The sequence below is a fragment of the Leguminivora glycinivorella genome, chromosome 1 (assembly GCF_023078275.1).
Source record: "Leguminivora glycinivorella isolate SPB_JAAS2020 chromosome 1, LegGlyc_1.1, whole genome shotgun sequence".
NCBI lineage: Eukaryota > Metazoa > Arthropoda > Insecta > Lepidoptera > Tortricidae > Leguminivora > Leguminivora glycinivorella.
Window position 1 is genome coordinate 10,806,827 of NC_062971.1, and position 27,369 is coordinate 10,834,195.

Consider the following 27,369-nt stretch of genomic DNA (forward strand, 5'->3'; position numbering starts at 1 on the left):
CACCTCCTAAGGGGGTCGAATGGGGGTTCAAAGTTTGTATGGGGAAACAAGATTAGTTTGACTATTTTATTCGAAACTTTACAGGAAGATTCCTTAAGACATATGATTGAATACGTGTTTCAGGTTTTTTGAAAATTTAACCCCTAAAAGGGTGAAAAGGGGGTGATAAAGTAAAAAAATCAATATGGGTATCGTTTTTATGGTTTATCGGGTCGCTGATCACGATAAATACAACGTTTTAAAAATCTAATGAGGCTGAAGTGAAATATCATCTCCTCTGTTGTGGTGCAAAAGGGTTTAAATATCAAAAAAATATATTGACTGACGGACATATCAAAGCACAGCCGAAACCACTGGTCCTAGAGATTTTAAATTTGGCACGTAGGTTCCTTATGTAGTGTAGAGGAGCGCTAAGAAAGGATTTTCCAAAATTCACCTCCTAAGGGGGTCACATGGGGGTTCAAAGTTTGTATGGGGAAACAAGATTAGTTTGACTATTTTATTCGAAACTTCACAGGAAGATTCCTTAAGACATATGACTTAATACGTGTTTCAGATTTTTTGAAAATTTTACCCCTAAAAGGGTCAAAAGAGGTTAATAAAGTCAAAAAACCAATATGGGTATCGTTTTTATGGTTTATCGGGTCGCTGATCACGATAAATACAACGTTTTTTAAATCTAACGAGGCGGAAGTGAAATACCTTCTCCCCTGTTGTGGTGCAATGGGGTTTAAATATAAAAAAATATATAGACTGACGGACATATCAACGCACAGCTGAAACCGCTGGTCCTAGAGATGTCAAATTTGGCACGTTGGTTCCTTATATAGTGTAAAGGAGCACTAAGAAAGGATTTTTCAAAATTCGCCTCCTAAGGGGGTCAAATGGGGGTTCAAAGTTTGTATGGGGAAACAATGTTAGTTTCACTGTTTTATGCGAAACTTCACAGGAGGATTGCTAAAGACATATGACTAAATACGTGTTTCAAGTTTTTTTTAAATGTACCATTTAAAAGGGTGAAAAGGGGTGATAATGTCAAAAAACCAATATGGGTATCGTTTTTATGGTTTATCGGGTCGCTGATCACGATAAATACAACGTTTTTAAAATCTGACGTGGCGGAAGTGAAATACCTTTTCCCCTGTTGTGGTGCAATGGGGTTTAAATATCGAAAATAGCCATATGGATTTCTTTTTTATGTTTACTTCTGGTTCAAGAGATTTCAAATTACACGTAAGTTCCTTAGAAGAGCACTAAGAAAGGATTTTTCAAAATTCACCGCCTAACATGATAATTTGACAGGGACAGGAACAGGGACGGGGCGGGGCGGGGCGGGACGGGACGAGACGGGAGGGGACGAGCCGGAACAGGGATAAGGGTAGGGATAGGGATAGGTATAGTAATAGGGATAGGGATAGGGATAGGGATAGGGATAGGGATAGGGATAGGGATAGGGATAGGGATAGGGATAGAAATAGGGATAGGGGAGGGACGGGGACGGGGAATATATATGGTAAGCGTGTTCAGTGGATACATGTAGAAGTATAATGCCCCGCTGCACCTTAATCGAAATAATTGCGGACAAATGTACCTACATAGAAACCTACGGATCCAAATGAAAATCTTATTTTTTGTAAACGTTTGAATAAGAATACTTTTATTACGCGGGCGAAGCCGCGGGTAAAAGCTAGTAATTATATATTATTCAATCAACTTTATCCATATCATAACTTCTCTATTATTTATTTATTTATTTGGAAAAAACATGTTTACATGGCTTGACCGAACAATCCAATGCGCCATAAAACTTAACTAAAACATAATAATTATTACAAAATGTAAATAATTATATCGTAAGATCTATAATATGGTATCTTCATAAAAAGGTACTGTCTGTAATTTAGCAGTTTGATTTAGAAACAAATTAGCTACAATCTGAATTTCTGAAAATTATGCACGTTCATCAAAAAGACTGGTAAAATAGCGTTATGATAATTATTTTATGTGTCAAGAAATTATACCATAGTTAATGCTGCTTTTCATGATTTTTAACCCCCGACGCAAAAACGACTGTCTGTCTGTCTGTCTGTCTGTCTGTCTGTTTGTCTGTGTGTGTGTCTGTCTGTGGCACCGTAGCTCCCGAACGAGTGAACCGATTTCGATTTAGTCTTTTTTGTTTGAAAGCTGAGTTAGTCGGGAGTGTTCTTAGCCATGTTTTATGAAAATCGGTCCACTATGTCGCGGTCGGGGGTTTTTTCAAAATTTTAATTTTGTGGTTAGGTTATTATGAGTGACCTTAACTTGTAAATGTATGCCTATGACTATAGGTTGAAAAACATGTTGTACAGGACTCACAAATCTACTTTAGCTTCTTCATCAACCACATTTGACAGTCACATCATCGTCACGCAACAGACGTTTATTTATGGAACTTCCCATACAATAAAATTTAACGAACGCTTTAACGGTGACAGATGGTTTGATGCAACCGGCCCTTAATAACAGTTTTAAACTAACGTTAAAATCGGCACACGTCAGCAGGTGACATTCTACGAGCAATTAGGGCACTTAAGGCGCAACTAGGCGCAAACACACCCGGGCTTTGTCCACTGCGTTATCGCCGGCCGGCTAAGTGCCGGAGCCTCGTTAACTGGTTGGGTTAACAAGACGAGTGTTTACGCGCACAGTTAGTGGGGACTGTGCGCGTGCGCTGAGGGCTGGAAGCAAGGTTACGAAGCTCTAGAATACATTGTTGGATGGAGTTTGACAATGTATAAGGGGTATGTAAGCAAGCAAGGGTTCTGGGGCCTGCCGGCCTTGTCGAAATGACAATCGTTGATCCATCGAAATGCAGTCTGGCTCTGTCCCGCCGATACGTAAGAGCGAGAGACATAGCTAACTGCGATAACGATATTATCGTAAGCGTTTGTGCATTTGCCTACGTACCCAGGGCTTCGTCGGAAGTCTGATCATGCAACCTCTTCGTACGAATAACGACTTACTAAAATTGTATCACCTTCTCATATTATGTAGATCCGCACTTGCATGTAGGGGGTACCCTGGAGGCGGTCAGTAGCTACCCCACTGTTTTTTAATACAAAAAATCCATTTTAATCGACATTAAAAATTAAAGAAAAGAGATGTTTATGTAAAACATTCATAATTTCATTAGTCAATAAGTTATAAGTATGTGGACACTCTATTTAATAATGCAAACATTGTGAACCATGGAAAAATGGATCAGTTACATTTTCCCCAGTCCAGATTTGCCCCGCTGTGCCTTAGTAGGTATGTAGGTATGTGGTATGACAAGTAGCACAACACCGCTTAACGATCATACGGTAACAATATACGAGGTTACCCAGAATTTAATAATATAAAGTAAACAGTGCTTCTGAACCGAGTGTTACACTTTTGACATAACCTTTCAATATTGACAAGCAAATATTTACCGCCCGCTTTTTAACACTTTCGGGACTTTGTAGGCAAAGCTGCGTCCCTGCCTGTATTTATCTAAGAAATTAAACTTACTAACTAAACAGGGTGGCTAGCCGAATGGCACAATCGCTCACGAAACGCTCACGAAACGAAGCGCTAGTATCTATCTCTATCGCGCTTGCGTATTGGCGCGACAGAGCCAGCGGCGTATCGCTTTCGTTTGGCGTCGGAGAAATGCCATTCGGCTACGGGGCCAGGAGCAGGTTATCGATCTCTACATTAAACCAAAATGTTATAAGTATTAAACCCTTTACCTAAATAAATGTTTGTTTGAGAGTTCATAATTATTTATAATGCATGGCATTCTAGTTTATCCTTAACATAATAAGATCATGAATATTGCTGAAAATTCACAATAAAATTATAAATTCAAGCTAACCAGTTTATTCAACATCTCCTTGTGACATATGCTTCGCGGATACTTAGGTAGCCCTATGGCTCATTTGAACAAATACGACATTTTACTTTTGAAATGTACCGAAGTGGTGTCAACTAAAGTCGGCGTCAGAATACGGCATCCACAAAAACATTATCACTGCTTCGGTAATAGGAGGCGCGGGTGCCCGGTCCCTCTCAAACGAAATATGTAAACAACATTAAAGCTTTTTAAAAAAGTCATACAATACCAACCTTTTCTTCAGATAAGTGAACTCTACGATGACATACATAGCGTAGAAAATTTGATCATGCTAATCAATGACAAGTGACGTTTACGATCGTATTTGGTTTATTGGAAACCGTATCATAGGCCTTTAGTACATACTACCGCTTTTGGGCATCCGTTCTCATGGCAGTGTTACATCTGTTACTCGTCAAGGACGTTGTCGTTTCTTATTATTCTACTCTGAGATGTATATAACCAACATTGTATGTAAACAAATAATTGTGCAGTTGTACGCAGACGCAGTACTTATAGAAAAAAACGTTCTCCCGAGGAAATTTTGAAATTTCAAATATGTACCACAATTAACTTTTTTTATCGTCTTTCATATGTTTTTGTTGCAAGTGTGATGATAAATATTGTCTGCGACTCGGGCGAAAGAATATTGCTAACAGAGGTCTTTAAGTCGCTCCTGCAAGCCGCTCGCGCTTGTAAAAGCCCCCTCGCCCCACCTAAACGTTACCTTACTCCCAAAGACCCATTTACCCAATAACTAACCTAAATCTCAAGGAACTCTACTTTAACTATCTGTCTCTGTCTTGCATTTAAACGTTTGGCCATAAAAGTGATGTGATCGTCTAGTAAGTGGTAGGACTCCGTAGTTGTGCGTAGTAACCCCTGGTTCTTTAACAAGGAGGAGAGTTGCATACCTTACAAAACTGGAATTTAATGAAACTAAGATAATTAATTAAAGGTAATTTACTATAAAGTTTTAGATCTTAGAAAGTTAGATTATATTAAAGTTAGGTTATTATGAGAAGTAGATAAATAACAAAAGCAAAGTAACAAAGAACATGTTTTAATCAATGTAATATAACAAACACATTAATAATTTAGTTAAGTAATCATTCATGTAATTGTACTATACTGCAGAATCTGGATACTGGAACTCTCGTCAGTCGTTGGAGTTGGTTGACAATAGCAGTAGCTCAGCTGGAGTAGAAACAATGGTCCTTGTAGTCCTTCCAGGTGCAACGATGTAGATAATAAATACATAAACATAAAAAAGGTTTTTGGTAAAAATCCCCAACTCCTACTTGTGACTCCTGTCGCACGAGAAGCGTCGGATAAGCCGAAGTGACTCTAAAGTTATGGAATTTAATCTAATAAAATCTGAATGCTAAAACTAACGCTTCCTATACTAGGTGGGGTATGGAGTCTCCCTAAACCAATCACTGTGGGAAAGTCCCTTGATTGGGCTTCCTAATCCCTACCTCCCTATTCCTAGGAGTATAAGACTCAGCGAATGGCTAGAAAACGTTTCACAATTCCTAATGGTATTCCGATGATTGAAACGTCAAGTATTCACCAGAAACCCCTACCTACTTCATTTCACTCTAAGCTAATCCCATAACCCATTCCCAAAAGCTGTAAGCTTTGATGGCCGATCCGTAGATCAATTTATACCCTTAGGTAATAAATGCAATAGGCCTTAGCCTTAATATGACCTTAGTCAGACTGTAAGCTTTGATGGCAGATCCGTAGATCATTTTTACCCTTAGGTAATAATTGTAATAGGCCTTAGCCTTAATATGACCTTAGTCAGCCTGAAAGCTTTGATGGCAGATCCGTAGATCATTTTTATACCCTTAGGTAATAATTGTAATAGGCCTTAGCCTTAATATGACCTTAGTCAGCCTGGAAGCTTTGATGGCAGATCCGTAGATCATTTTTATACCCTTAGGTAATAATTGTAATAGGCCTTAGCCTTAATATGACCTTAGTCAGGAATACAATTCATTAGGTATAAGTTGCGCGAATCGACTGTTTCTATTATACAGTACGACTCCTAACTCTGCGTTCCGCTCGGTTAGTGCACTTAAACCATAAAATGTCCACCTGAACATTATGTCAAACAGCAGCGAAGAAATAACATAGATCTTACTTCGTGCCATCAAAATGAACTGATATTTCATATCAAACAGCAGTGAAGAAATAATAAAGATCTTACTTCGTGCCATCAAAATGAACTGATATTTCATAAATGTTAAAAAACATTATCAAAATTAATTTCAATCAAATATTCAAAATCTTCTAAGTAGAAACAGCTAATAATAATATAGAAAAGAAAATAGTATAGATGGTAAAATTATACCAATGATGTTATTCAACATACGTGAGAGAGGATTGTCCACATATGGACTTTTTAGGAATATGATGCATAATGTATTCATTATATTTCAGTAATGCAATAATTCTATGTTAACTCATCTAACTTCTCGTTAATATTGATGAGTAACATTTGTTCACATTAAATATATTATTTGGGACATAATTCCCCATAAAGAACTTTTAGTAATATGTTGCATAGTGTATTCATCATATTTCAGTAATGCAATAAGTCTATGTTAACTCATTTAATTTGTTGTTAATATTGATGAGTAACATTGGTACACATTAAATATATTATTTATGACATAATTCCCTATATTCAATATATTTCAGTAATGCAATAAGTCTGTGTTAACTCATCGTATTTGTTGTTTATATTGACGAGTAACATTTGTACATGTTATATATAATATTTGTGACATAATTCCCCATACTCATTATATTTCAGTAATGCAATAAGTCTATGTTAACTCATCTCATTTGTTGTTTATATTGACGAGTAACATTTGTACACATTAAATATATCATTTGGGACATAATTCCCCATATTCATTGTATTTGAGTAATGCAATAAGTCTGTGTTAACTCATCGTATTTGTTGTTTATATTGACGAGTAACATTTGTTCACAATTTATTTATCATCGTTAAATTTATACTACAGTATCAAGATTGCTCAGTCTTGCTATAATTCATAATCAAAAGTAAAACTGCTTAATTGTAAATCAAATCAAATCAAATAATTTACCTAATTACCAACGCTAAAGCGTTCTCTTTTAACAACCGCTTTACATCAGGCGAGCCGTATGCTTGTTTGCCACCGACGTAGTATAAAAAATACGTATAATTGAATGACACTTACTTAATGTACACATAATTCAAGTAAACACAGTAACAACACGCCCAGTATAAGTTGATCCCGACGCGCTCAGTTATCCACCAATAGACACAGTGTAATTTAAAATGGCCTTCCGCCTCGCGTCGCGTCGAACGTGCAATCCAAATTATTATCGACTTTTAGGAATACACTAAGAAATCACTATTCATATACACAGTAAATATTAAAACAACTACTAGATCGCATTGAAACACGATATTGGATTAAATCACAGAATATATATTAGTACGTTAAATAGAATATCGAAAGTACAGAATTCGCGCCCTCTCGCGATACGCGATCAAAATCATCCGCCATTTTTGAAATTCGAAGGTCAAGACCCGCGCTGGCTGGTATCAAATGCACGAGCGGTTTAGTTCTATTACGTCACAGGAATAAATCGCATGTCGTTTTTCGCTCGGTTTAACGCGATGTCTTATTAATCTAAATTGTTTGTAATTGATACATAATGATAGGCAAATACAACGCGAACGCGAACTACGTGGTGAAAGTATATTTGTATTCTATCAGTGTAATAAATGAACTAAGATTGTATTCGCGAAGATCTGATCTTACGGACTTACTTGTTTATTTTGTAGGCACAACACAGAGCCGGGAGGTATAGTTAAATCTTTAAATTATCAACACTTTATTAACTTTTTGTGTAAGTGAAAGATAATGGAAAGCTATAAGTATTGTTTATAAGCTGTGATTGTGTCTTAGTGAATTGTTTAGTGAAATATTTTCTCTATAAAAGCAAGCTAGTGTCCCGACGGAATGTAAACGTACAAAGGTATTTATCTAGCTGAGATAGTTTTATTGCAATTACATACTTAAAGCGGGTTCCTTAAGTTTATGACACACGAACTCTATAGTATTATTTAAATAACACACATAAAAATGCCAATGAAAAACCGTCACGTAATTAATTATGTAGTTCACTTGCGCACTAAAATTATTAAAGAATAATTAGTACCTGTTTTCTTAATGTCGGAAGGTCTTCTTTATGTCGCCTTCGATGACTAGCTCCAAGCTCCTCCATTCTTCATAATTATTGGCCTACTCACCAAAACTCCTTTTTCTGAACTATGCGAACCTTAGCTCCAGCCTCCTCCGTAGTCACAAATTACCTATTCTTATAATGTTATGTCTTCAACGTTCCCGAACCTAATGGCTCCATCTGACGCTGCGCTCAGAGTTTTATTCCCCCGAATATGACGCATGCGCTGTTCTTGGTGACGCTCCCCAAACGCCCGGGACGCGATTCTCTAGCGTCTCATTGGTTGAAGTTTTTCGTCCAAAGTTCCGCTTTCCTCGATAACAACGCTTACGGCAATAGTGTAAGGAATGTTTGATTTTGTAAATTACGCTAACTTTCATATTTTTATCCCGATTTACTGCTTTCCTCGATAATAACGCTTTTGGCAATAGTTTTAGAAATGTTGATCTTTGTAAATTATGTACGTTTGAATTCCGGGAATAATTATTATTTTTCTATCGTGTGATCTCCCCAGCGTGGCCTTGTGCTGCGGGTAGCAACAGTGATCGTTGTACGGAATGTACGTGCTTCAATTCCGAGAATTGTTATTTTTAATTTCCTGGAATTTTGTTTCTAAGCATATGTTAATTTTACAAATACTGCATTCAAATAGTGTAACTATTTGATTAGAATATTACTTATTATGAAATCATACAACACAAAATTAACATAGACAATTGTCTAAAAGAAACAAAGTCAGATTATTCATATAATTATATACATAGATTTGTAAGAGGCGAGGACATCGGGTCGTTACAATTGCCCCCACATTTGTGCATAGAGAATGGTTTCTCAAACCTGACTCGGAGCACAAATGTTTTTATTCAAAATGAGATATCGTTGTCTTAACCCTTTAATTCCGGTAAAATATGATATGTTTCCGGGATGAGTACTTCGGTAAATTAAACCTCTATATGAGAGCCGCTCCAACTAATTCCTGAATTGTCTAGGAAACTGAATATCTATTTCGGTATCCATTTTTGATTATCTTTAAAAACTAAGACAAATTCTTTTTGAACTAGCCTTTTGAATGACAAATCCTTAGATTCAACTGCCATATGGTGTGAAATGTGTTGAATGGTTTGGCCATGGCCATCGATAGTTGTCCGAGATTCCAAACTATAAATTCTATATGCATGTGATACTCCACTTTCCTAGTATCGCGGATTTATCACCTGACATCGTGTTACACTAGTCAGTGCTAGAATTGTTTGACTTCCAGGGTAACTTTTATGTTAGTATGTAGTATTATAAGAATGGAATGATGATTCCAAAGTCTGCCATTCTCGAGGCCAGTGTTAATTATGATTCAACTTTTGTGAACAAAACTTATTTTGATTTAATAATTCTCCTAGATAGAGAGAAATATAGTAAATAATTTGATTAATGTTTGTCAAAAATAACCAGCAAAATAAATTCAGTTATTGAAATTTTCAATTTCCCCTTTTCGTAGTTGTGGTGAGTAAAAGTGACCAATATTCAAAGGAACCTCACTGATCCAGCACGAATTATGAACTTAATGGTTATCCAGACACATGAGTCAAATTGCCACCAGCCAGAATTCCCATTCCAATAAAGCATTTGGTTGTGAATCAAATGTACCCTAATGGTAAAATTTTTGCATCCTCATATGGGTAGTTAAATCACATTGCACGATTAGGTAACCCGCTATCTACATTGCCCAGATATTATGAACCTACAAAAATACAAGACAAGACTACATGAATGATAAAACAACGTGGGATTAATTGTTATTCGAAATGGTTTCTTATTTTTACGTTTATTAATTATTATTATTATTGTTGATGAAATTAATATTGTATTTTTTTGGACATTGGATTTTTCCTAGAAATATTCTAGACATGTATTTTTATATATACATATACCTAATTATATATTTTTTGTTTAACGATTATTTTTATATGATATTGTATATTATAGACTCAATATTATTATGAACAATAATTTACAACAATAAATTGCTCTGATAATTAGGTTAGATTAAGATCATAATATATATGTAATGAACTATTCATAAGAGCTTGTAACTAGGCCTACATGAATAAAGATATTTTGAATTGAATTGAATTGAATCTCTTTACTAGAATGAAAAAGCCTTTCAATTTCTCAGGTAACCACCGACAATTGTTCTTCCCATAGTTCGAAAAACCAGTCCACAACTCAATACTAGTCAATAATTTTCCTCCTTTCTCGGCATATGTCCTATGTATATTTATAAGAGTAATCAGACAATCAATATTTCAATCTTATTGATAATGTTAAGTCACATTTTATGACAAACAAAATTATCTGATTTATCCCATAAAGACACAGGGTGTGTGTTTAGTTCGTTTATTAGCGGCATGTAGAGTATGTTGTTACCAAAAGAATGTACCTGTAAAAGGTATAAATTATTTATCCTAACACATAACTCTCGTGATAACAAGTTTGTGTAACCCTTTCCCCATTCTAAAATTCCAATAACTGCCGTCACTATTCTCAAACTTGCAAACATGAGGAAACCCTTCATATCTTCAAACGACTCTTCATCCATTCATCTAGCTAAACCTCTCTTCTTTCTATTATGCGAATTTCATCTATACTACTCGTTCAGATTTCATCCTTCCTCATACGCCCAATTTTACTGTTTCTGACATACCTGCAAGTCCACTCAGATAATGACAGTAAAAATAATGTATGATATCATAATTAAAAAGCTCTCTCTTTTTCCTGTTGCTATTTAAATTTTTCAAATTGATCAGAAATTTAAAATAATATACATACTTATATCATAAGTATAGGTACCTACTATATTTTTCTTTAATTTACGAATCGCTCTCCTTTTAGTGTTTTCCTGTACCCAAATAATTGTAACAGTAGCTATGATTAATTCGGGATTCTTTTGTTTCAGCGTAACGTTTTCAGTATAAGTTCGACTTGAATTAAAATTGTGAAACATATTAATTTTATACTTTATAGTCTACTCTCAATTATTGATAGATAAACGTTTCTCTAATAAATATTTCAAAAGATATGTTAATGAAAGTTACTTCGTAATAAAACTTGCCCCCATGACATCGCAAGTTTTACACTATTAACTAACTCTTATAAAATGATAATTCAAAAATATAAAACTACTACGACTTGTTTTTAAAATAATTTTATGATATAAGTCCATTATATTATATTTACGATGATGATGATGAAGTTAACTTAATTAAGTTAATCAGAAACAAGAATAACATACACATACACTTACAATGTATCTGTTGCATGCACAAACTATTTACTTGCAATTATAATTGCTGGCAATATGGGCCCCCTGCTAACTGAATTTAGTTTACCAGTTGAGGCAAACAAAAACAAAAATAACATACATACACATACATTTACATTGTCCATACAACTGATTTCTTTATACTTTGACCTATTTGCCCCCTTGTTAACTAAACTTTGTCATCTGTCATTGAATAATCATATACGTCGAATAACTATTCCTAAATTCCCAAATTAGATGCCGATTAAACTGAAATTATTGCACTACTTTCTTCCTTCAAGCTATCTTTAGATTTTGATGACATTAAAAGACTATAAAAATAGAAAATGATGGTATTCAGGAACCATAAAAATAGGAAATGCTTAACAGTGGTTATTGATTGGTTTTAGATTTGAAATTGTAAATTGGAAACAATTGTAAATTTCTAAACAGAGGTTATTGCTAAGTTGGTATTCAAATCTAAATAATTATTCACGTCATCGATTTTGATAAAATTGAATAGATGGTAAATAAATTCTAAGTGATTCCAAACATACATACATACAAACAACCAACTCTGAAAATTAAACCCTTTTAAGTTTAATATTGATTTCTTTTTCTCACTCTTTAACCTTTTAATGAAAGTTTATTTAAGTTTGTGAAATTGGTGTAGAATGACAATAATGACACTATTAACATTTACCTGACTTGATTATCTGTGTCTTACTGACAGGTACAATGAGTTAAACTTTGACACCACTAGATCCTCCGATCTCTACATATTTTTTATATTTTACCAAAACATACAAATATGAAATAATCGAACACGATATGATAGTAGTCAAACAGAGTAGTGAAATTATTGCGTAACTGAGTCGACACATCGTAAAATTCCTAAAATGTGAAAAATATTTTTCTTTGAAATGCAATATTACGTATACTTGATTCAAAATAATAAACTAATAATTATGATCCGACAAGTAATTACTTTAGTTTAAGAGACTATTTAAAATTGAAATATTTTGCTAAATCACTCGCCTCTAAATATATTATTTATAAATGTCCTCTTGTATGTAAAGATCATAATTTTCATAGAATTGTTAATTGAAAAGCTGAATTGTTTTATGTCTCTCGTTTTCAAGAATAGCTACGACAAACTAACACAAGTAATCTTCTCAAATAAAAGTAGAAATATCAAAACGACAACTATGCAGTAGAATTATCCACAGAAAAATTCCATTGTAATCGAATACAATATAAATCCGGTAAGATAAATATATAAAGTTACGTAAGTAAACACGAATAAGAAATATTACAAACATGCTCACCTACCTTGATAAAATATAAACTGCTATATTATAGTCTGGCTTCATTTATCTTCTTACCAATTGTTGTTACTTTTAATATCTTTTGCCTGATATCTTCTTCATTTTGAGACTCCTAGCTTTCCTATACTATGTATGAAGAAGAAAATAATGGAATAACATCACAGTATATAGCTTCAATTAACCTGCCCCCACTTTTAGTAAACTCTTGACCCATCTTTTCACAAGAACAAGGTTAGTAATGTAGACCTAAAAATATAAAAACAATGTTAGAAAGGTAATAATAAATATGCAACTCTCAACTCTTTGCATCCGTAACACGGCAACAAATTGTGACACTCGCGTGCCACTAGCAAAACAAAGACACAAACAAATCGAAACACATTTAAATACATCCTACTAATGGTAATAATTTTAAGTTCAGTAAATAATAATCCTGGTCACGGCACCAAATTGTAAAAGCCCCCTCGCCCCACCTAAACGTTACCTTACTCCCAAAGACCCATTTACCCAATAACTAACCTAAATCTCAAGGAACTCTACTTTAACTATCTGTCTCTGTCTTGCATTTAAACGTTTGGCCATAAAAGTGATGTGATCGTCTAGTAAGTGGTAGGACTCCGTAGTTGTGCGTAGTAACCCCTGGTTCTTTAACAAGGAGGAGAGTTGCATACCTTACAAAACTGGAATTTAATGAAACTAAGATAATTAATTAAAGGTAATTTACTATAAAGTTTTAGATCTTAGAAAGTTAGATTATATTAAAGTTAGGTTATTATGAGAAGTAGATAAATAACAAAAGCAAAGTAACAAAGAACATGTTTTAATCAATGTAATATAACAAACACATTAATAATTTAGTTAAGTAATCATTCATGTAATTGTACTATACTGCAGAATCTGGATACTGGAACTCTCGTCAGTCGTTGGAGTTGGTTGACAATAGCAGTAGCTCAGCTGGAGTAGAAACAATGGTCCTTGTAGTCCTTCCAGGTGCAACGATGTAGATAATAAATACATAAACATAAAAAAGGTTTTTGGTAAAAATCCCCAACTCCTACTTGTGACTCCTGTCGCACGAGAAGCGTCGGATAAGCCGAAGTGACTCTAAAGTTATGGAATTTAATCTAATAAAATCTGAATGCTAAAACTAACGCTTCCTATACTAGGTGGGGTATGGAGTCTCCCTAAACCAATCACTGTGGGAAAGTCCCTTGATTGGGCTTCCTAATCCCTACCTCCCTATTCCTAGGAGTATAAGACTCAGCGAATGGCTAGAAAACGTTTCACAATTCCTAATGGTATTCCGATGATTGAAACGTCAAGTATTCACCAGAAACCCCTACCTACTTCATTTCACTCTAAGCTAATCCCATAACCCATTCCCAAAAGCTGTAAGCTTTGATGGCCGATCCGTAGATCAATTTATACCCTTAGGTAATAAATGCAATAGGCCTTAGCCTTAATATGACCTTAGTCAGACTGTAAGCTTTGATGGCAGATCCGTAGATCATTTTTACCCTTAGGTAATAATTGTAATAGGCCTTAGCCTTAATATGACCTTAGTCAGCCTGAAAGCTTTGATGGCAGATCCGTAGATCATTTTTATACCCTTAGGTAATAATTGTAATAGGCCTTAGCCTTAATATGACCTTAGTCAGCCTGGAAGCTTTGATGGCAGATCCGTAGATCATTTTTATACCCTTAGGTAATAATTGTAATAGGCCTTAGCCTTAATATGACCTTAGTCAGGAATACAATTCATTAGGTATAAGTTGCGCGAATCGACTGTTTCTATTATACAGTACGACTCCTAACTCTGCGTTCCGCTCGGTTAGTGCACTTAAACCATAAAATGTCCACCTGAACATTATGTCAAACAGCAGCGAAGAAATAACATAGATCTTACTTCGTGCCATCAAAATGAACTGATATTTCATATCAAACAGCAGTGAAGAAATAATAAAGATCTTACTTCGTGCCATCAAAATGAACTGATATTTCATAAATGTTAAAAAACATTATCAAAATTAATTTCAATCAAATATTCAAAATCTTCTAAGTAGAAACAGCTAATAATAATATAGAAAAGAAAATAGTATAGATGGTAAAATTATACCAATGATGTTATTCAACATACGTGAGAGAGGATTGTCCACATATGGACTTTTTAGGAATATGATGCATAATGTATTCATTATATTTCAGTAATGCAATAATTCTATGTTAACTCATCTAACTTCTCGTTAATATTGATGAGTAACATTTGTTCACATTAAATATATTATTTGGGACATAATTCCCCATAAAGAACTTTTAGTAATATGTTGCATAGTGTATTCATCATATTTCAGTAATGCAATAAGTCTATGTTAACTCATTTAATTTGTTGTTAATATTGATGAGTAACATTGGTACACATTAAATATATTATTTATGACATAATTCCCTATATTCAATATATTTCAGTAATGCAATAAGTCTGTGTTAACTCATCGTATTTGTTGTTTATATTGACGAGTAACATTTGTACATGTTATATATAATATTTGTGACATAATTCCCCATACTCATTATATTTCAGTAATGCAATAAGTCTATGTTAACTCATCTCATTTGTTGTTTATATTGACGAGTAACATTTGTACACATTAAATATATCATTTGGGACATAATTCCCCATATTCATTGTATTTGAGTAATGCAATAAGTCTGTGTTAACTCATCGTATTTGTTGTTTATATTGACGAGTAACATTTGTTCACAATTTATTTATCATCGTTAAATTTATACTACAGTATCAAGATTGCTCAGTCTTGCTATAATTCATAATCAAAAGTAAAACTGCTTAATTGTAAATCAAATCAAATCAAATAATTTACCTAATTACCAACGCTAAAGCGTTCTCTTTTAACAACCGCTTTACATCAGGCGAGCCGTATGCTTGTTTGCCACCGACGTAGTATAAAAAATACGTATAATTGAATGACACTTACTTAATGTACACATAATTCAAGTAAACACAGTAACAACACGCCCAGTATAAGTTGATCCCGACGCGCTCAGTTATCCACCAATAGACACAGTGTAATTTAAAATGGCCTTCCGCCTCGCGTCGCGTCGAACGTGCAATCCAAATTATTATCGACTTTTAGGAATACACTAAGAAATCACTATTCATATACACAGTAAATATTAAAACAACTACTAGATCGCATTGAAACACGATATTGGATTAAATCACAGAATATATATTAGTACGTTAAATAGAATATCGAAAGTACAGAATTCGCGCCCTCTCGCGATACGCGATCAAAATCATCCGCCATTTTTGAAATTCGAAGGTCAAGACCCGCGCTGGCTGGTATCAAATGCACGAGCGGTTTAGTTCTATTACGTCACAGGAATAAATCGCATGTCGTTTTTCGCTCGGTTTAACGCGATGTCTTATTAATCTAAATTGTTTGTAATTGATACATAATGATAGGCAAATACAACGCGAACGCGAACTACGTGGTGAAAGTATATTTGTATTCTATCAGTGTAATAAATGAACTAAGATTGTATTCGCGAAGATCTGATCTTACGGACTTACTTGTTTATTTTGTAGGCACAACACAGTGCCGGGAGGTATAGTTAAATCTTTAAATTATCAACACTTTATTAACTTTTTGTGTAAGTGAAAGATAATGGAAAGCTATAAGTATTGTTTATAAGCTGTGATTGTGTCTTAGTGAATTGTTTAGTGAAATATTTTCTCTATAAAAGCAAGCTAGTGTCCCGACGGAATGTAAACGTACAAAGGTATTTATCTAGCTGAGATAGTTTTATTGCAATTACATACTTAAAGCGGGTTCCTTAAGTTTATGACACACGAACTCTATAGTATTATTTAAATAACACACATAAAAATGCCAATGAAAAACCGTCACGTAATTAATTATGTAGTTCACTTGCGCACTAAAATTATTAAAGAATAATTAGTACCTGTTTTCTTAATGTCGGAAGGTCTTCTTTATGTCGCCTTCGATGACTAGCTCCAAGCTCCTCCATTCTTCATAATTATTGGCCTACTCACCAAAACTCCTTTTTCTGAACTATGCGAACCTTAGCTCCAGCCTCCTCCGTAGTCACAAATTACCTATTCTTATAATGTTATGTCTTCAACGTTCCCGAACCTAATGGCTCCATCTGACGCTGCGCTCAGAGTTTTATTCCCCCGAATATGACGCATGCGCTGTTCTTGGTGACGCTCCCCAAACGCCCGGGACGCGATTCTCTAGCGCAGTGGTTCCCAAAGTGGTCCATACTGCCCCCCAGTGGGCGCTGAGGAGTTCCAGGGGGGCGGTAGAGGGCTCGAAAGCAATTGGGGGGCGTTCGTCCCTCACAGGGGGGCGGTCCCATATATGAGGAAAAAAACTTAAAATAATAACTGTAAAGCCTATTGTTAAACTCCATCTGGTCGTTTGTCTCGGCGCATTTGTATTATTATACAATAAGCCGCGCCCGCCGTTAGCAAACATTGTTTTATTACCTTAGGTTTGTTTTTGTTTTGTCTAATATCTTTTGTCGGGTCCTTATTCCATATTGGTCCATCTGGGTGACCGTTACACATGGACCGCGTAGTGCACAGCTTTATTTGCAATCAGTAAATCCACATCTTTCTAGTTGAGCTCATCGTTGGGGATCCTAGATTAATTTTACTGCGCATAAAGTTATTTATCGGGAGTGTTAATGGTGGTTATAGTAATAAGAGTGGTCAAGAGTAAGCCCATTTATAATAAAAAAATAAAAAATAAAAAAAAGTTTAACTGTCCAGTTTTGTTACAAAGCGACTGAACATTTTGAATAATGTTTTTGTGATTACAAGTGAACTCGAACAACGACTTTTGTTGGTGTTAAATGTGAATACATAATTATATTATTGGACTTGATTTGCTGCGACAATGTCGGAGGCTAAGAAAAAATGTCCCCAGTATAGTGTTGAATATTTGAAATATGGCTTTATTTCATCTCCCACCAACCAAACTTTACCCATGTGCGTGATCTGCCAGAAGGTATTCTCAAATGAGGCAATGAAGCCCTCTCGGTTACAAGAGCATTTGACTAAAATGCATGCTGACAAAAAAGACAAAGATTTGTCGTATTTTCAAGGGCTAGAAAAAAAATTTCATACGCGGCCTACCATTTGAGAACCTCTTCGCGTCGTCTTTAAAACAAGATGATGACGGACTGAGAGCTTCTTACAATATTTCGCTGTTGATTGCAAAAACAGGTAAACCACATACAATTGGCGAAGAATTGATTTTACCACATCGGCACCTATCGGATGTTAATCTTCAATTACAGGGTGATCACTTGAATTTAATTAAAACCAAAAATGTTATTGCTGCTTTTATGGGAAAAATCCTTCTGTTCAAGCGTAAGTTAGGTAGAGGCGAATATATTGTCAGCATTTACAAATTCTTCATGCTGACTTCAATGAGCAGTTCCAAGATATTCTTGAAATGAACATACCGGATTGGCTTTTAAATCCATTCTCGCAGTTGAATACAGCAGAGTCACCAAACTTAGAAGAAGAACTAATTGAACTGACAACAAATGAAGAACTTAAAGTGAAATTTAAAATGGGATACCAGGAGTTCTGGCTCCAAAAATCAATACCTCAACTGTACCCTGGATTATGGGAAATGGCACAGAAGTTTCTAATCGCGTTTCCATCTTCGTATTTAGCTGAGCGAGGTTTCAGTGCCGTTCTCACATAGCTTACAAAAAAAAGAAGCAAACTGCAAGTTACTGAACGTGGTGACCTTCGGCTATTTATAACGAAAATTCAACCAGATATAAATAAATTAACAAAATCGCATCCTTCACATTGAAATCTTGATTGTTCAATAAACTCAGTAGATAACTTCATATTTTCAATAAAGACAATAGTGCAAAAAATAAATAAATAGTGTCTAATCATGTATGTTGTTTGTTTTTAAGCGACAAATAGAAGCATCTTCAAAAAGTTGAATATAACTTTTCGTTCTGCTTTACATGTACTTAAGTACGTATTCTAAATCGTTTGGGTTGTGTGTTGTTGTTGGGTAAGACTAATGTATGATTTTTGAAAGTAATGACTAAATAAATCGTTTATTTTATGAAAGGGGGACGCTGAAATTTTGTTTAGATACCCAAGTGGGCGGTGGCCCAAAAAAGTTTGGGAACCTATGCTCTAGCGTCTCATTGGTTGAAGTTTTTCGTCCAAAGTTCCGCTTTCCTCGATAACAACGCTTACGGCAATAGTGTAAGGAATGTTTGATTTTGTAAATTACGCTAACTTTCATATTTTTATCCCGATTTACTGCTTTCCTCGATAATAACGCTTTTGGCAATAGTTTTAGAAATGTTGATCTTTGTAAATTATGTACGTTTGAATTCCGGGAATAATTATTATTTTTCTATCGTGTGATCTCCCCAGCGTGGCCTTGTGCTGCGGGTAGCAACAGTGATCGTTGTACGGAATGTACGTGCTTCAATTCCGAGAATTGTTATTTTTAATTTCCTGGAATTTTGTTTCTAAGCATATGTTAATTTTACAAATACTGCATTCAAATAGTGTAACTATTTGATTAGAATATTACTTATTATGAAATCATACAACACAAAATTAACATAGACAATTGTCTAAAAGAAACAAAGTCAGATTATTCATATAATTATATACATAGATTTGTAAGAGGCGAGGACATCGGGTCGTTACACGCTCTTGCTTGCAAACTGAATTCCCATTTACAATATTTTAACTTCAGTCCCACGTTGCCCAATGTATTTATTCCAGGAGAAGCTGTATAACTTTAGTATAATTTTAAATTATGCAAAGTTCTATTTCAATAACTCTCATAGCTTGCAAAATCGTATAACCAACAAAATAAATCGGTTAGCACTTGTCATACAACTCAACACCCTTCACGATAAACCAACGGCTGCAACCGATAACATACGGACAGGAATAGTGAAATGCAAATAATGCCAACTGGTAAGTAAATACGTTTGTTGTAATAACAGATTAATCGCAAGTCTACAATTAAAACTTGGCACTTAATTGACTTAGCTAGAAATATCGACCGTAAAGTATTATGTTTATTGAAGTGTCTCGTGGCGTTATAGCGCTAACTACTTCGTTTTTTAAAATCACCTTATAATAAAACAAATTATGGAGTACCTACCTACCTACCTATATCGAAAATATAAATAAAATAATCATTAAATTTAATTTTGACCTAATATGTATAAAAGTTTTATAATTTTCTCAATATCCTACTTGGTAAGTAAGAATAAATGTTCACTTACATATATGTTAAAATAAAATAGATACCCATTAGTATTGACATCTGTAGACTGGCCACTTGTCATATCATAGGGCTCCTCTAAGACCTACCTTCCACGTGGCCTTATGTAGAATTATATATTCACTTTACCTTTTATTTTCCCCATTTTGTATGTAACAAATATTCACAACTAAACTAGTTTTTTGATAACTAAGTAATTCAGCAGTCATACAACACAATAGGTACAATACATTAGTTACAATGCGCTTATCAGTAGAAGAAAAAAAGATTATTTATTATTTTCCATCTTCATCAAACTTTATCGTAAAATGAGTCAAATGTCATTGTACAGTTTTATTCTCACTGGCATTTACTAATTACAAATTCAAATTCAGCAAGTATTTACAACTAATAAGTTACTATACTGTCGCAATGGTCTCCGCCGTAGCTGTTGGCAAAGTGATTGGTTTGGCGACCTGATACCGGCGCGGGCGGCGATACGTCTTGCCCGGGAACATCGTTAGTTACGCCTTGGGAGGTCCTGGATGCTGATATGCACACATTGGTTGCTAAATAATTAATTATTATTTGGTATTTTTATTTAAATTCTGATGTAAGCCCGTCGGGAATAGCTGTACTTTCAAAATTGCTGCAGTGATTGTAGTTTTACAATAATTATATTATTTACTTATACATTTCTTACATCTGGGTCACGCTAATGTCATAAATACGCTCTGTATATAACACTAGCTTTTGCCCGCGGCTTCTCTCGCGTTAGAAGACAAAAACTAGCCTATGTCACTCTCCATCCCTTCAAGTATCTCCACCTAAAAAATCACGTCAATTCGTCACTCCGTTTTGCCGTGAAAGACGGACAAACAAACTGATACACAGACTTTCCCATTTAAATTATTAGTATGGATTTTCAGTGAAATACATAAATTTAACTAAAATAAAAAACTGATCAAAAATCTGAATGGAAGAAGAAGGTATTGTTTATTAAATTATTACATATAAGTACTGTATTATTCGTGGCTCCCTTCAACATAGTCTGGAAACACTAGCAGTGGTAATTATTAAATTGAACATTGCTGAGGTGTAATGCAATCGCCACAAAGCTTTCTTACGAAGATACATGAACCGCGATGTTACAAATAAATTAACTATAAAGCGTTTATGGAGTTCTAGAATAGTCTTTTAAGATTATTTTATTGCTATAGTCAGATTCAATTCAACATTTTTAGTATGAAATGAGAATGGCAGTTTATTGAAATTAGAAGAAGATTTTTAACGTTCTATTTATGTTTATTACTATCATGTGAATGCTGTGGTGCGTATCATGTATGTTATGATAACTTATAACTAAACGGGTTCCATAAATACCTATAATTCATACAATTTTTTATTAATTAAGTGAATGTAAATACAGCAAAGCTTCGATAAATTATCGCAGTGATTTAAATCATGGCGCTTTCGGTGCTAGAAGAACAATATCCAAAGTTACAGTTAGTGCAATCAATGTATGAGTCGCGTCGTGTGCGTGTCATCTCTGAAACAACAGCATAATTTCTGATAGGTGCTTTATTTTCGCTTTATGTGCAGTGTTATTTCGTACTGATTAAATGTATTCATTGCATGTTTTATTTCTTCTTCCCCAGGTTGCCCCATTCATACGGAGCAGGTACGAATTCATATTTACACATTTTCATGTGGACGTGACGGTATTCTGTAATGCAGAGAATTTATTTTTTAGTAAGACAATATTTGATTATAATAAATTTGTAATCGGTTAGCGCGATAGTTACTCATAAAACAAAACTATGGAAATATATTATAAAGCTGTAAAGGGTTTGAAATGATGGGATATCTTAAATAATTACGTTTGTTCTCGTCGCAGTTGTAGTTGTGCTGTAAGTCATGCTGGCACTCGTCGCCCAGCTTGCAGAAGTTCGTCACCTGCATCAACACCGTGGAGTCGCAGGTCACACAATATAGTATAAATATATAATCACGTTTGTTCTCGTCGCAGTTGTAGTCGTGCTGTAAGTCATGCTGGCACTCGTCGCCCAGCTTGCAGAAGTTCATCACCTGCATCAACACCGTGGAGTGGCAGGTCACACAATAATATAGTATAATAATATAATTACGTTTGTTCTCGTCGCAGTTGTACTCGTAGCTGTCGCAGACGTCGTTGAACATGCGCGTGATTCCGAGCGAGTCCTGCGCGCACACGGGAACGAAGTCATGCTGGCACTCGTCGCCTAGCTTGCAGAAGTTTATCACCTGTAACCAACATACTGGTATTGTAGTTCACAAGTTGATTTTCTTTTTCTTTATTTTTTTGGTCTTTTTTTATGTTTCTGTTACATTATTGCTTAGTATAAATATATCATCTGTACGTATCCACTACTATGATGCTATGGGAATTTGGATGTATGATTAAGTTGGGCATGCATTTTTCTTTCATAATTTATTATGTAGCTATACTTAAGTGAAAACTGTAATTGGCTTTGTATTTTTATTGTAATTTTTAGATACATATAGCGCTGTTGGTTTTCCATGTAACAAAATTAAATAAAAAATGAAATAAAATAAATTAACAGAATTATGATTTTAAATATGTCGTTGTATTTTCCAGTTTTTCAACCGGCCCTTAAACGCAAATCTAATAAATCATAACTAAAAATGTAAAAATAAGTAACCGCTATTCATGTGCCTGTATAATGCGAGTTAAATTCGTTCTCTTGATGACTTTTTACACTTAATTTTTGTGCATTAAGAATTTGCTTCAAGTATCTTTTGTGCTCGGGCGTCACTAGGAGTAAACATACTGCGAACTATTTTCATCATCACGCGTGAAACAGTCATAATTAACTCACCGGTTCTAGTGGGAAAAAATAATCTTCCATTTCCACTTCCACATGGCACCACACTTGACATGCATATTTAATAATTAATAAACCTGCAACACAATTAATTGTAACACAAATGTCCAGTATAAATAAAACCCATCAGTTGATGGATTAAATCGATTTATTTCCATGAAACAATAGTACCTAACTATTAAAAAAATTTAATTTACCAGTGATAGCTCTCCGTAATCTCATAGTTCCAACATGAAACCTGAGCTAGACACACTCGTAATCCAAATGGAAGTCGATAGTTTACATAAATTATTAACTGTTATAGCTTAAGACAGGAAACTGTGGATAAACATACGCTGAAGTATGTAATACGCATGTTTATAATAACGACTCATATATATTTGTGAACTGTACTTATACAATATACAGCCTGTCAGAATAGATTATTGTTTATTAATAAATATTGTAAGATTTGTAAAGTACCTACACTCTAATCTCTAGTAAAATTTAACTGACAAGGCAAGGGCAGACTTAATTTTGTAAACCTAAACTACCTAATAATAAAAAGTAGGTATATATACATATATAGGCAGGAATATTAGGTATAAAATACCATGTTAGCCCGAAACTTGGAAAAGTAAGCAGCAAAACATACACATAATCTTAGGCATGAAATTCTAATGCTTTTCAGTGGAATGAACTTTGATTGTACGAGTATGAGTGACACGACACCATCAGTATACAGTCGTAACTGTCAAAAGCTACCATTTTATTGATTAATCTATTACACATATGCATATTTCTTTCATTCACTCATTCGTTCCATTTGTGCCAGCTCTTGTGATTTGACCTGCATCTAAGGCAGCTTCTATGCATTTTGATCGACTGAGGTAAATTTAAGATAAAGTATATCACTTATGTATATTACCTAGTTATATCAATAAGATACTCATTACAGTCATTACTAAATTAGACAAGGTTTCGTTTGGAGAAAAACATGGCAAAGTTTGGTTTGTTTACTGATGCCCTTTGCGTGGTAATTACATCTTCCTAATCGTATAAAACCGTAATTTTCCACTGAATTGAATATCCACGTCAGTCCTCTAATGTAAAATACCTTATTATGGACGGTGATGCCATTATTGGACAAAAATAACAAAAATAAGCTTCTAAAATTAGTTTCTAAAAACTGACGGCATTGTACCATAAACAAGAGTCATAGTCGTCATAGAGCTACTTAATTTTGAAGTTTCATTTAATTCGGTTGACTGCAGAATTGGGATCGGTTAATTGGGATGACTGGAGAAAAAACACCTCGTTTTAATTTGTTAACTATGAAGAAACCGATAGCAGTATCTATTCTGCAATACGCTTGAAATGTAAAATAATGATAGGACATTCAAGTCTTAACACGCTTAGCGGTAGAATTTTTACCTGTAGGTATCATGATATATCAGTGAAATATCAAAAATAGGCAAAACTTTATCTTAATCTGTCCATGATTGGGTCAGTTACCTTACATAAATAATAGTGTTCACGTAACAAAATGTTAGATCTTAAGATTGGTACATCGTGGGGACTCGAGGCTAAATGACATTATCACATTATCCAGACCTGGCAGGCAATTATGGTCGCGCGATAAATGATAAAACATCTGGCCGTCCCTATCGCACTTACTAATGTTGCGATAGGGACGGCCTAATATTTTATCGTCTATCGCGCGACCATGCTACCCGTGCTGATCAGAATATATTTTTTTCTACCTAGTGGCAAACACGCATACGGCCCGCCTGATGCTGTGCCGCCTATGGACGCTTGCAACTAACTCCAGAGGTGTTACTAGTTTACGCATTGCCGAATGTTTAGAAATATTATCAGGAATAAAATAAAATAAAGGACAAATAAAACCAGAACACTATTTACAATTTATATACTTTTATTAAACGCAATTGACAAACATTTATTGTTTCTCCCAGTTTTTTTTTAATTCACACTCAAGTCGTAGGTAGAAGTAGTGGAATTTTCCTTTGAGTGTGCATTTTCTAACGAGCTGCGCCAGTGCGCCGTCCCCGCGGTGCTCTCGTTAACTGCAGGAAACGCTTTCAGCTTCATCCGTTTCACTTCAATAATCCTATTACACTTTTTTTAACGACAGGTAGTTTTATATGACATAAATATAAGAAGCTTACAATAATGCAGTTCATGGCCGATTTTCTAGTGTATCATTAAGTATATTATGTACAAATGTAGAAGATAGCTGAATTCAAAATATAATAAAATGGTTACATTAGTTATTCTACCGCGAAAGCGCAGGATCCCCGGCACAAATGTCTATTTCTACGTGACGATATTCTGAAAATCAAGAAAAAATATTCATATAAAATAAATAAAAAATTCAAAAAGTAGCATGTGATGAGGAAGGGTGGAAAATCGTGGTTGGTTGGACTGTGTGAGAAACAATATATGACGACTACACAAAGTAGTGATGGGACGATGGATGACATGGAAAGTGAATCATAATTCTGAATTATGCAGGCAACTTATTTTGCAAAGAAAAATGACGTTTATTCTCATCGCAGCAGACCTGAAGGCCTTGTTGAAGTTGCCGCTGGTCCTGCCCGCACACAGGCACGCGGTCGTGGTGACACTCGTCTGCCAACTTGCAGTAGATCATCGTCGGTTGTAACCTACAGCTATATTACTATGACAAAGTAGTTACGTTTCTTCTCATCGCAGCAGTATTCGTAGAGGTCGCAGTCGTCCCTGAAGGCCTTGAAGTTGCCGCTGGCGTCCTGCCCGCACACCGGCACGCGGTCGTGGTGACACTCGTCTGCCAACTTGCAGTAGATTATCGTCTGTTGTAACCTACAGCTATATTACTATGACAAGGTAGTTACGTTTCTTCTCATCGCAGCAGTACTCGTAGAGGTCGCAGTCGTCCCTGAAGGCCTTGAAGTTGCCGCTGGCGTCCTGCCCGCACACCGGCACGCGGTCGTGGTGACACTCGTCTGCCAACTTGCAGTAGTTCAGCGTCTGTATTTACAATTTTTATATTACTGCCGTTATTATATTTACCGCATTGAGTTTTTCCCTGAGCTGTCCTCGAGTACAAAGTTATAAGAAGACTTGTCTTATTTATCGGATGACATTTCGGACTACTAAGAGTTTGTTTTTCACGAAGTCGCCAATTATAATTTATTTAAATAAAATATTTTTTACTGTCAAATTTCAGCCTCTACATCGCCATCGGTGTCGTTTACTCAGTAAGCACCGGATATCTGCAGCTGGATTAAAGAAAAAAAAAATGAAATGTGTCAATATGCTTACCGCCTCTAAAGGGAAAAAATAGTCTTCAGATTCTAACTCTACATGACACCAGACTGTTGCCAATCTGATGAATATCAAACCTGCAACAAAAACAGAAAAATCATAACAATTCTACTTTATAAATAGATTCTATAAAGCAAAATAAATAAATATGTGCTAACTCGTGACAGCTCTTCTTAACAGCATTGTTACAGCACAAGTGGCTCAAATAACATGCGCATGCGACGAAGCAGGGTCTATGACTTGACACCTATCTATTGTTTTGATTTGATGCAGGAAATTATGGATAAACATACGTCTATGAGTCAGACCAATTGTTCGAGAAGCTATTTGTCAGGGGTGGCTAACGCGTGATCTGGTTCTAACTATACATAAAAGGTGATTTAGGTTGTAATGCCAAATATTTTTTTTAAACATATTAATAGGTATTTGTTTTGTCACTAAGATCTTCTAGAGTGACACCGTTTTGAAATTGTGATTTTTTTTAAATAAGGAAGTCTAAGTAACTAACACGTACCTATTAAATGTAGGTCAATATTAGTCACGTGTTACTAAACGGCCAACGGAGTACAAAGGGCACTATAGGACCGTCACTTATTTTCATTTTTGTCTTTTATTTTCAGTTACCAATGAGGTTATTTTATTATTGATTTATAATATAGGTAAGTAGTTACTTGATGGTGAGGTTTGTCACCCCTGGCCGTGCGATCACTGCTACAATGCCTCGTTTACTATTTGGCTACTGATGCTATTGGATTTACACGCGGGCACGTTATGTGGCTGAAAGTCCTTATACATTGTAAGTTCTATTTAGTTTCGACCGCTGAAAAATATATATTTGTATGTTTTAATATTCTATTGCATAATTTTCCAGGTTGTTTAACATTCATAGTTAGCTAGTCTCTAAAATATTTAAGACACTACGAATAAATATTTATGAATAAAATATTTAAGAATCCACGTTACTATTACTAACTAGCTGTATACCTACATGGAAAAGGGAACAAATATAATTAGGACATTGACTGTCCTCAAAGTACCTATATACCTATGACAACTGGTGGACTCCTTCGGATGCTTTTATAAACTTTGCAAT

General features: G+C 34.9%; 2 protein-coding genes and 1 long non-coding RNA gene across 3 annotated transcripts; 1 reads left to right on the forward strand and 2 right to left on the reverse strand.

The window, feature by feature from the left end:
• The first annotated feature begins 17,712 nt into the window (after window positions 1–17,712).
• On the forward strand, window positions 17,713–18,703 carry LOC125233932 (protein ZBED8-like). The gene is given in 3 exon segments (XM_048140109.1): window positions 17,713–17,823; window positions 17,927–18,200; window positions 18,203–18,703. Coding segments are annotated over 3 exon segments (828 nt in total). The 3' UTR covers window positions 18,646–18,703.
• A 2,381-nt stretch (window positions 18,704–21,084) lies between these two features.
• LOC125224960 lies at window positions 21,085–23,235 on the reverse strand. The gene is made up of 4 exons (XM_048128502.1): window positions 23,165–23,235; window positions 22,962–23,044; window positions 22,230–22,365; window positions 21,085–21,808 (listed from the first exon to the last, which is right to left on the reverse strand). Exons 1-4 carry the CDS (start codon window positions 23,187–23,189, stop codon window positions 21,723–21,725), a joined length of 330 nt encoding a protein of 109 aa, XP_047984459.1. The 5' UTR covers window positions 23,190–23,235; the 3' UTR covers window positions 21,085–21,722.
• A 1,637-nt stretch (window positions 23,236–24,872) lies between these two features.
• Window positions 24,873–26,353, reverse strand: LOC125232757. The gene is made up of 3 exons (XR_007177779.1): window positions 26,274–26,353; window positions 25,844–25,979; window positions 24,873–25,298 (listed from the first exon to the last, which is right to left on the reverse strand). It is a non-coding gene; the product is annotated as an uncharacterized LOC125232757 (long non-coding RNA).
• Between the last annotated feature and the right edge of the window lie 1,016 nt (window positions 26,354–27,369).

Excerpts from the sequence above, each read along its gene's own strand:
- LOC125224960 (XM_048128502.1), bottom strand. The coding sequence starts at position 23,189 with ATGAGATTACGGAGAGCTATCACTG. Across the intron at positions 22,366-22,961 it reads ATTTTTTCCCACTAGAACCG|GTGATAAACTTCTGCAAGCT; the intron begins GTGAGTTAATTA and ends TGTTGGTTACAG. Across the intron at positions 21,809-22,229 it reads CAACTGCGACGAGAACAAAC|AATACCGTCACGTCCACATG; the intron begins GTAATTATATTA and ends TCTGCATTACAG.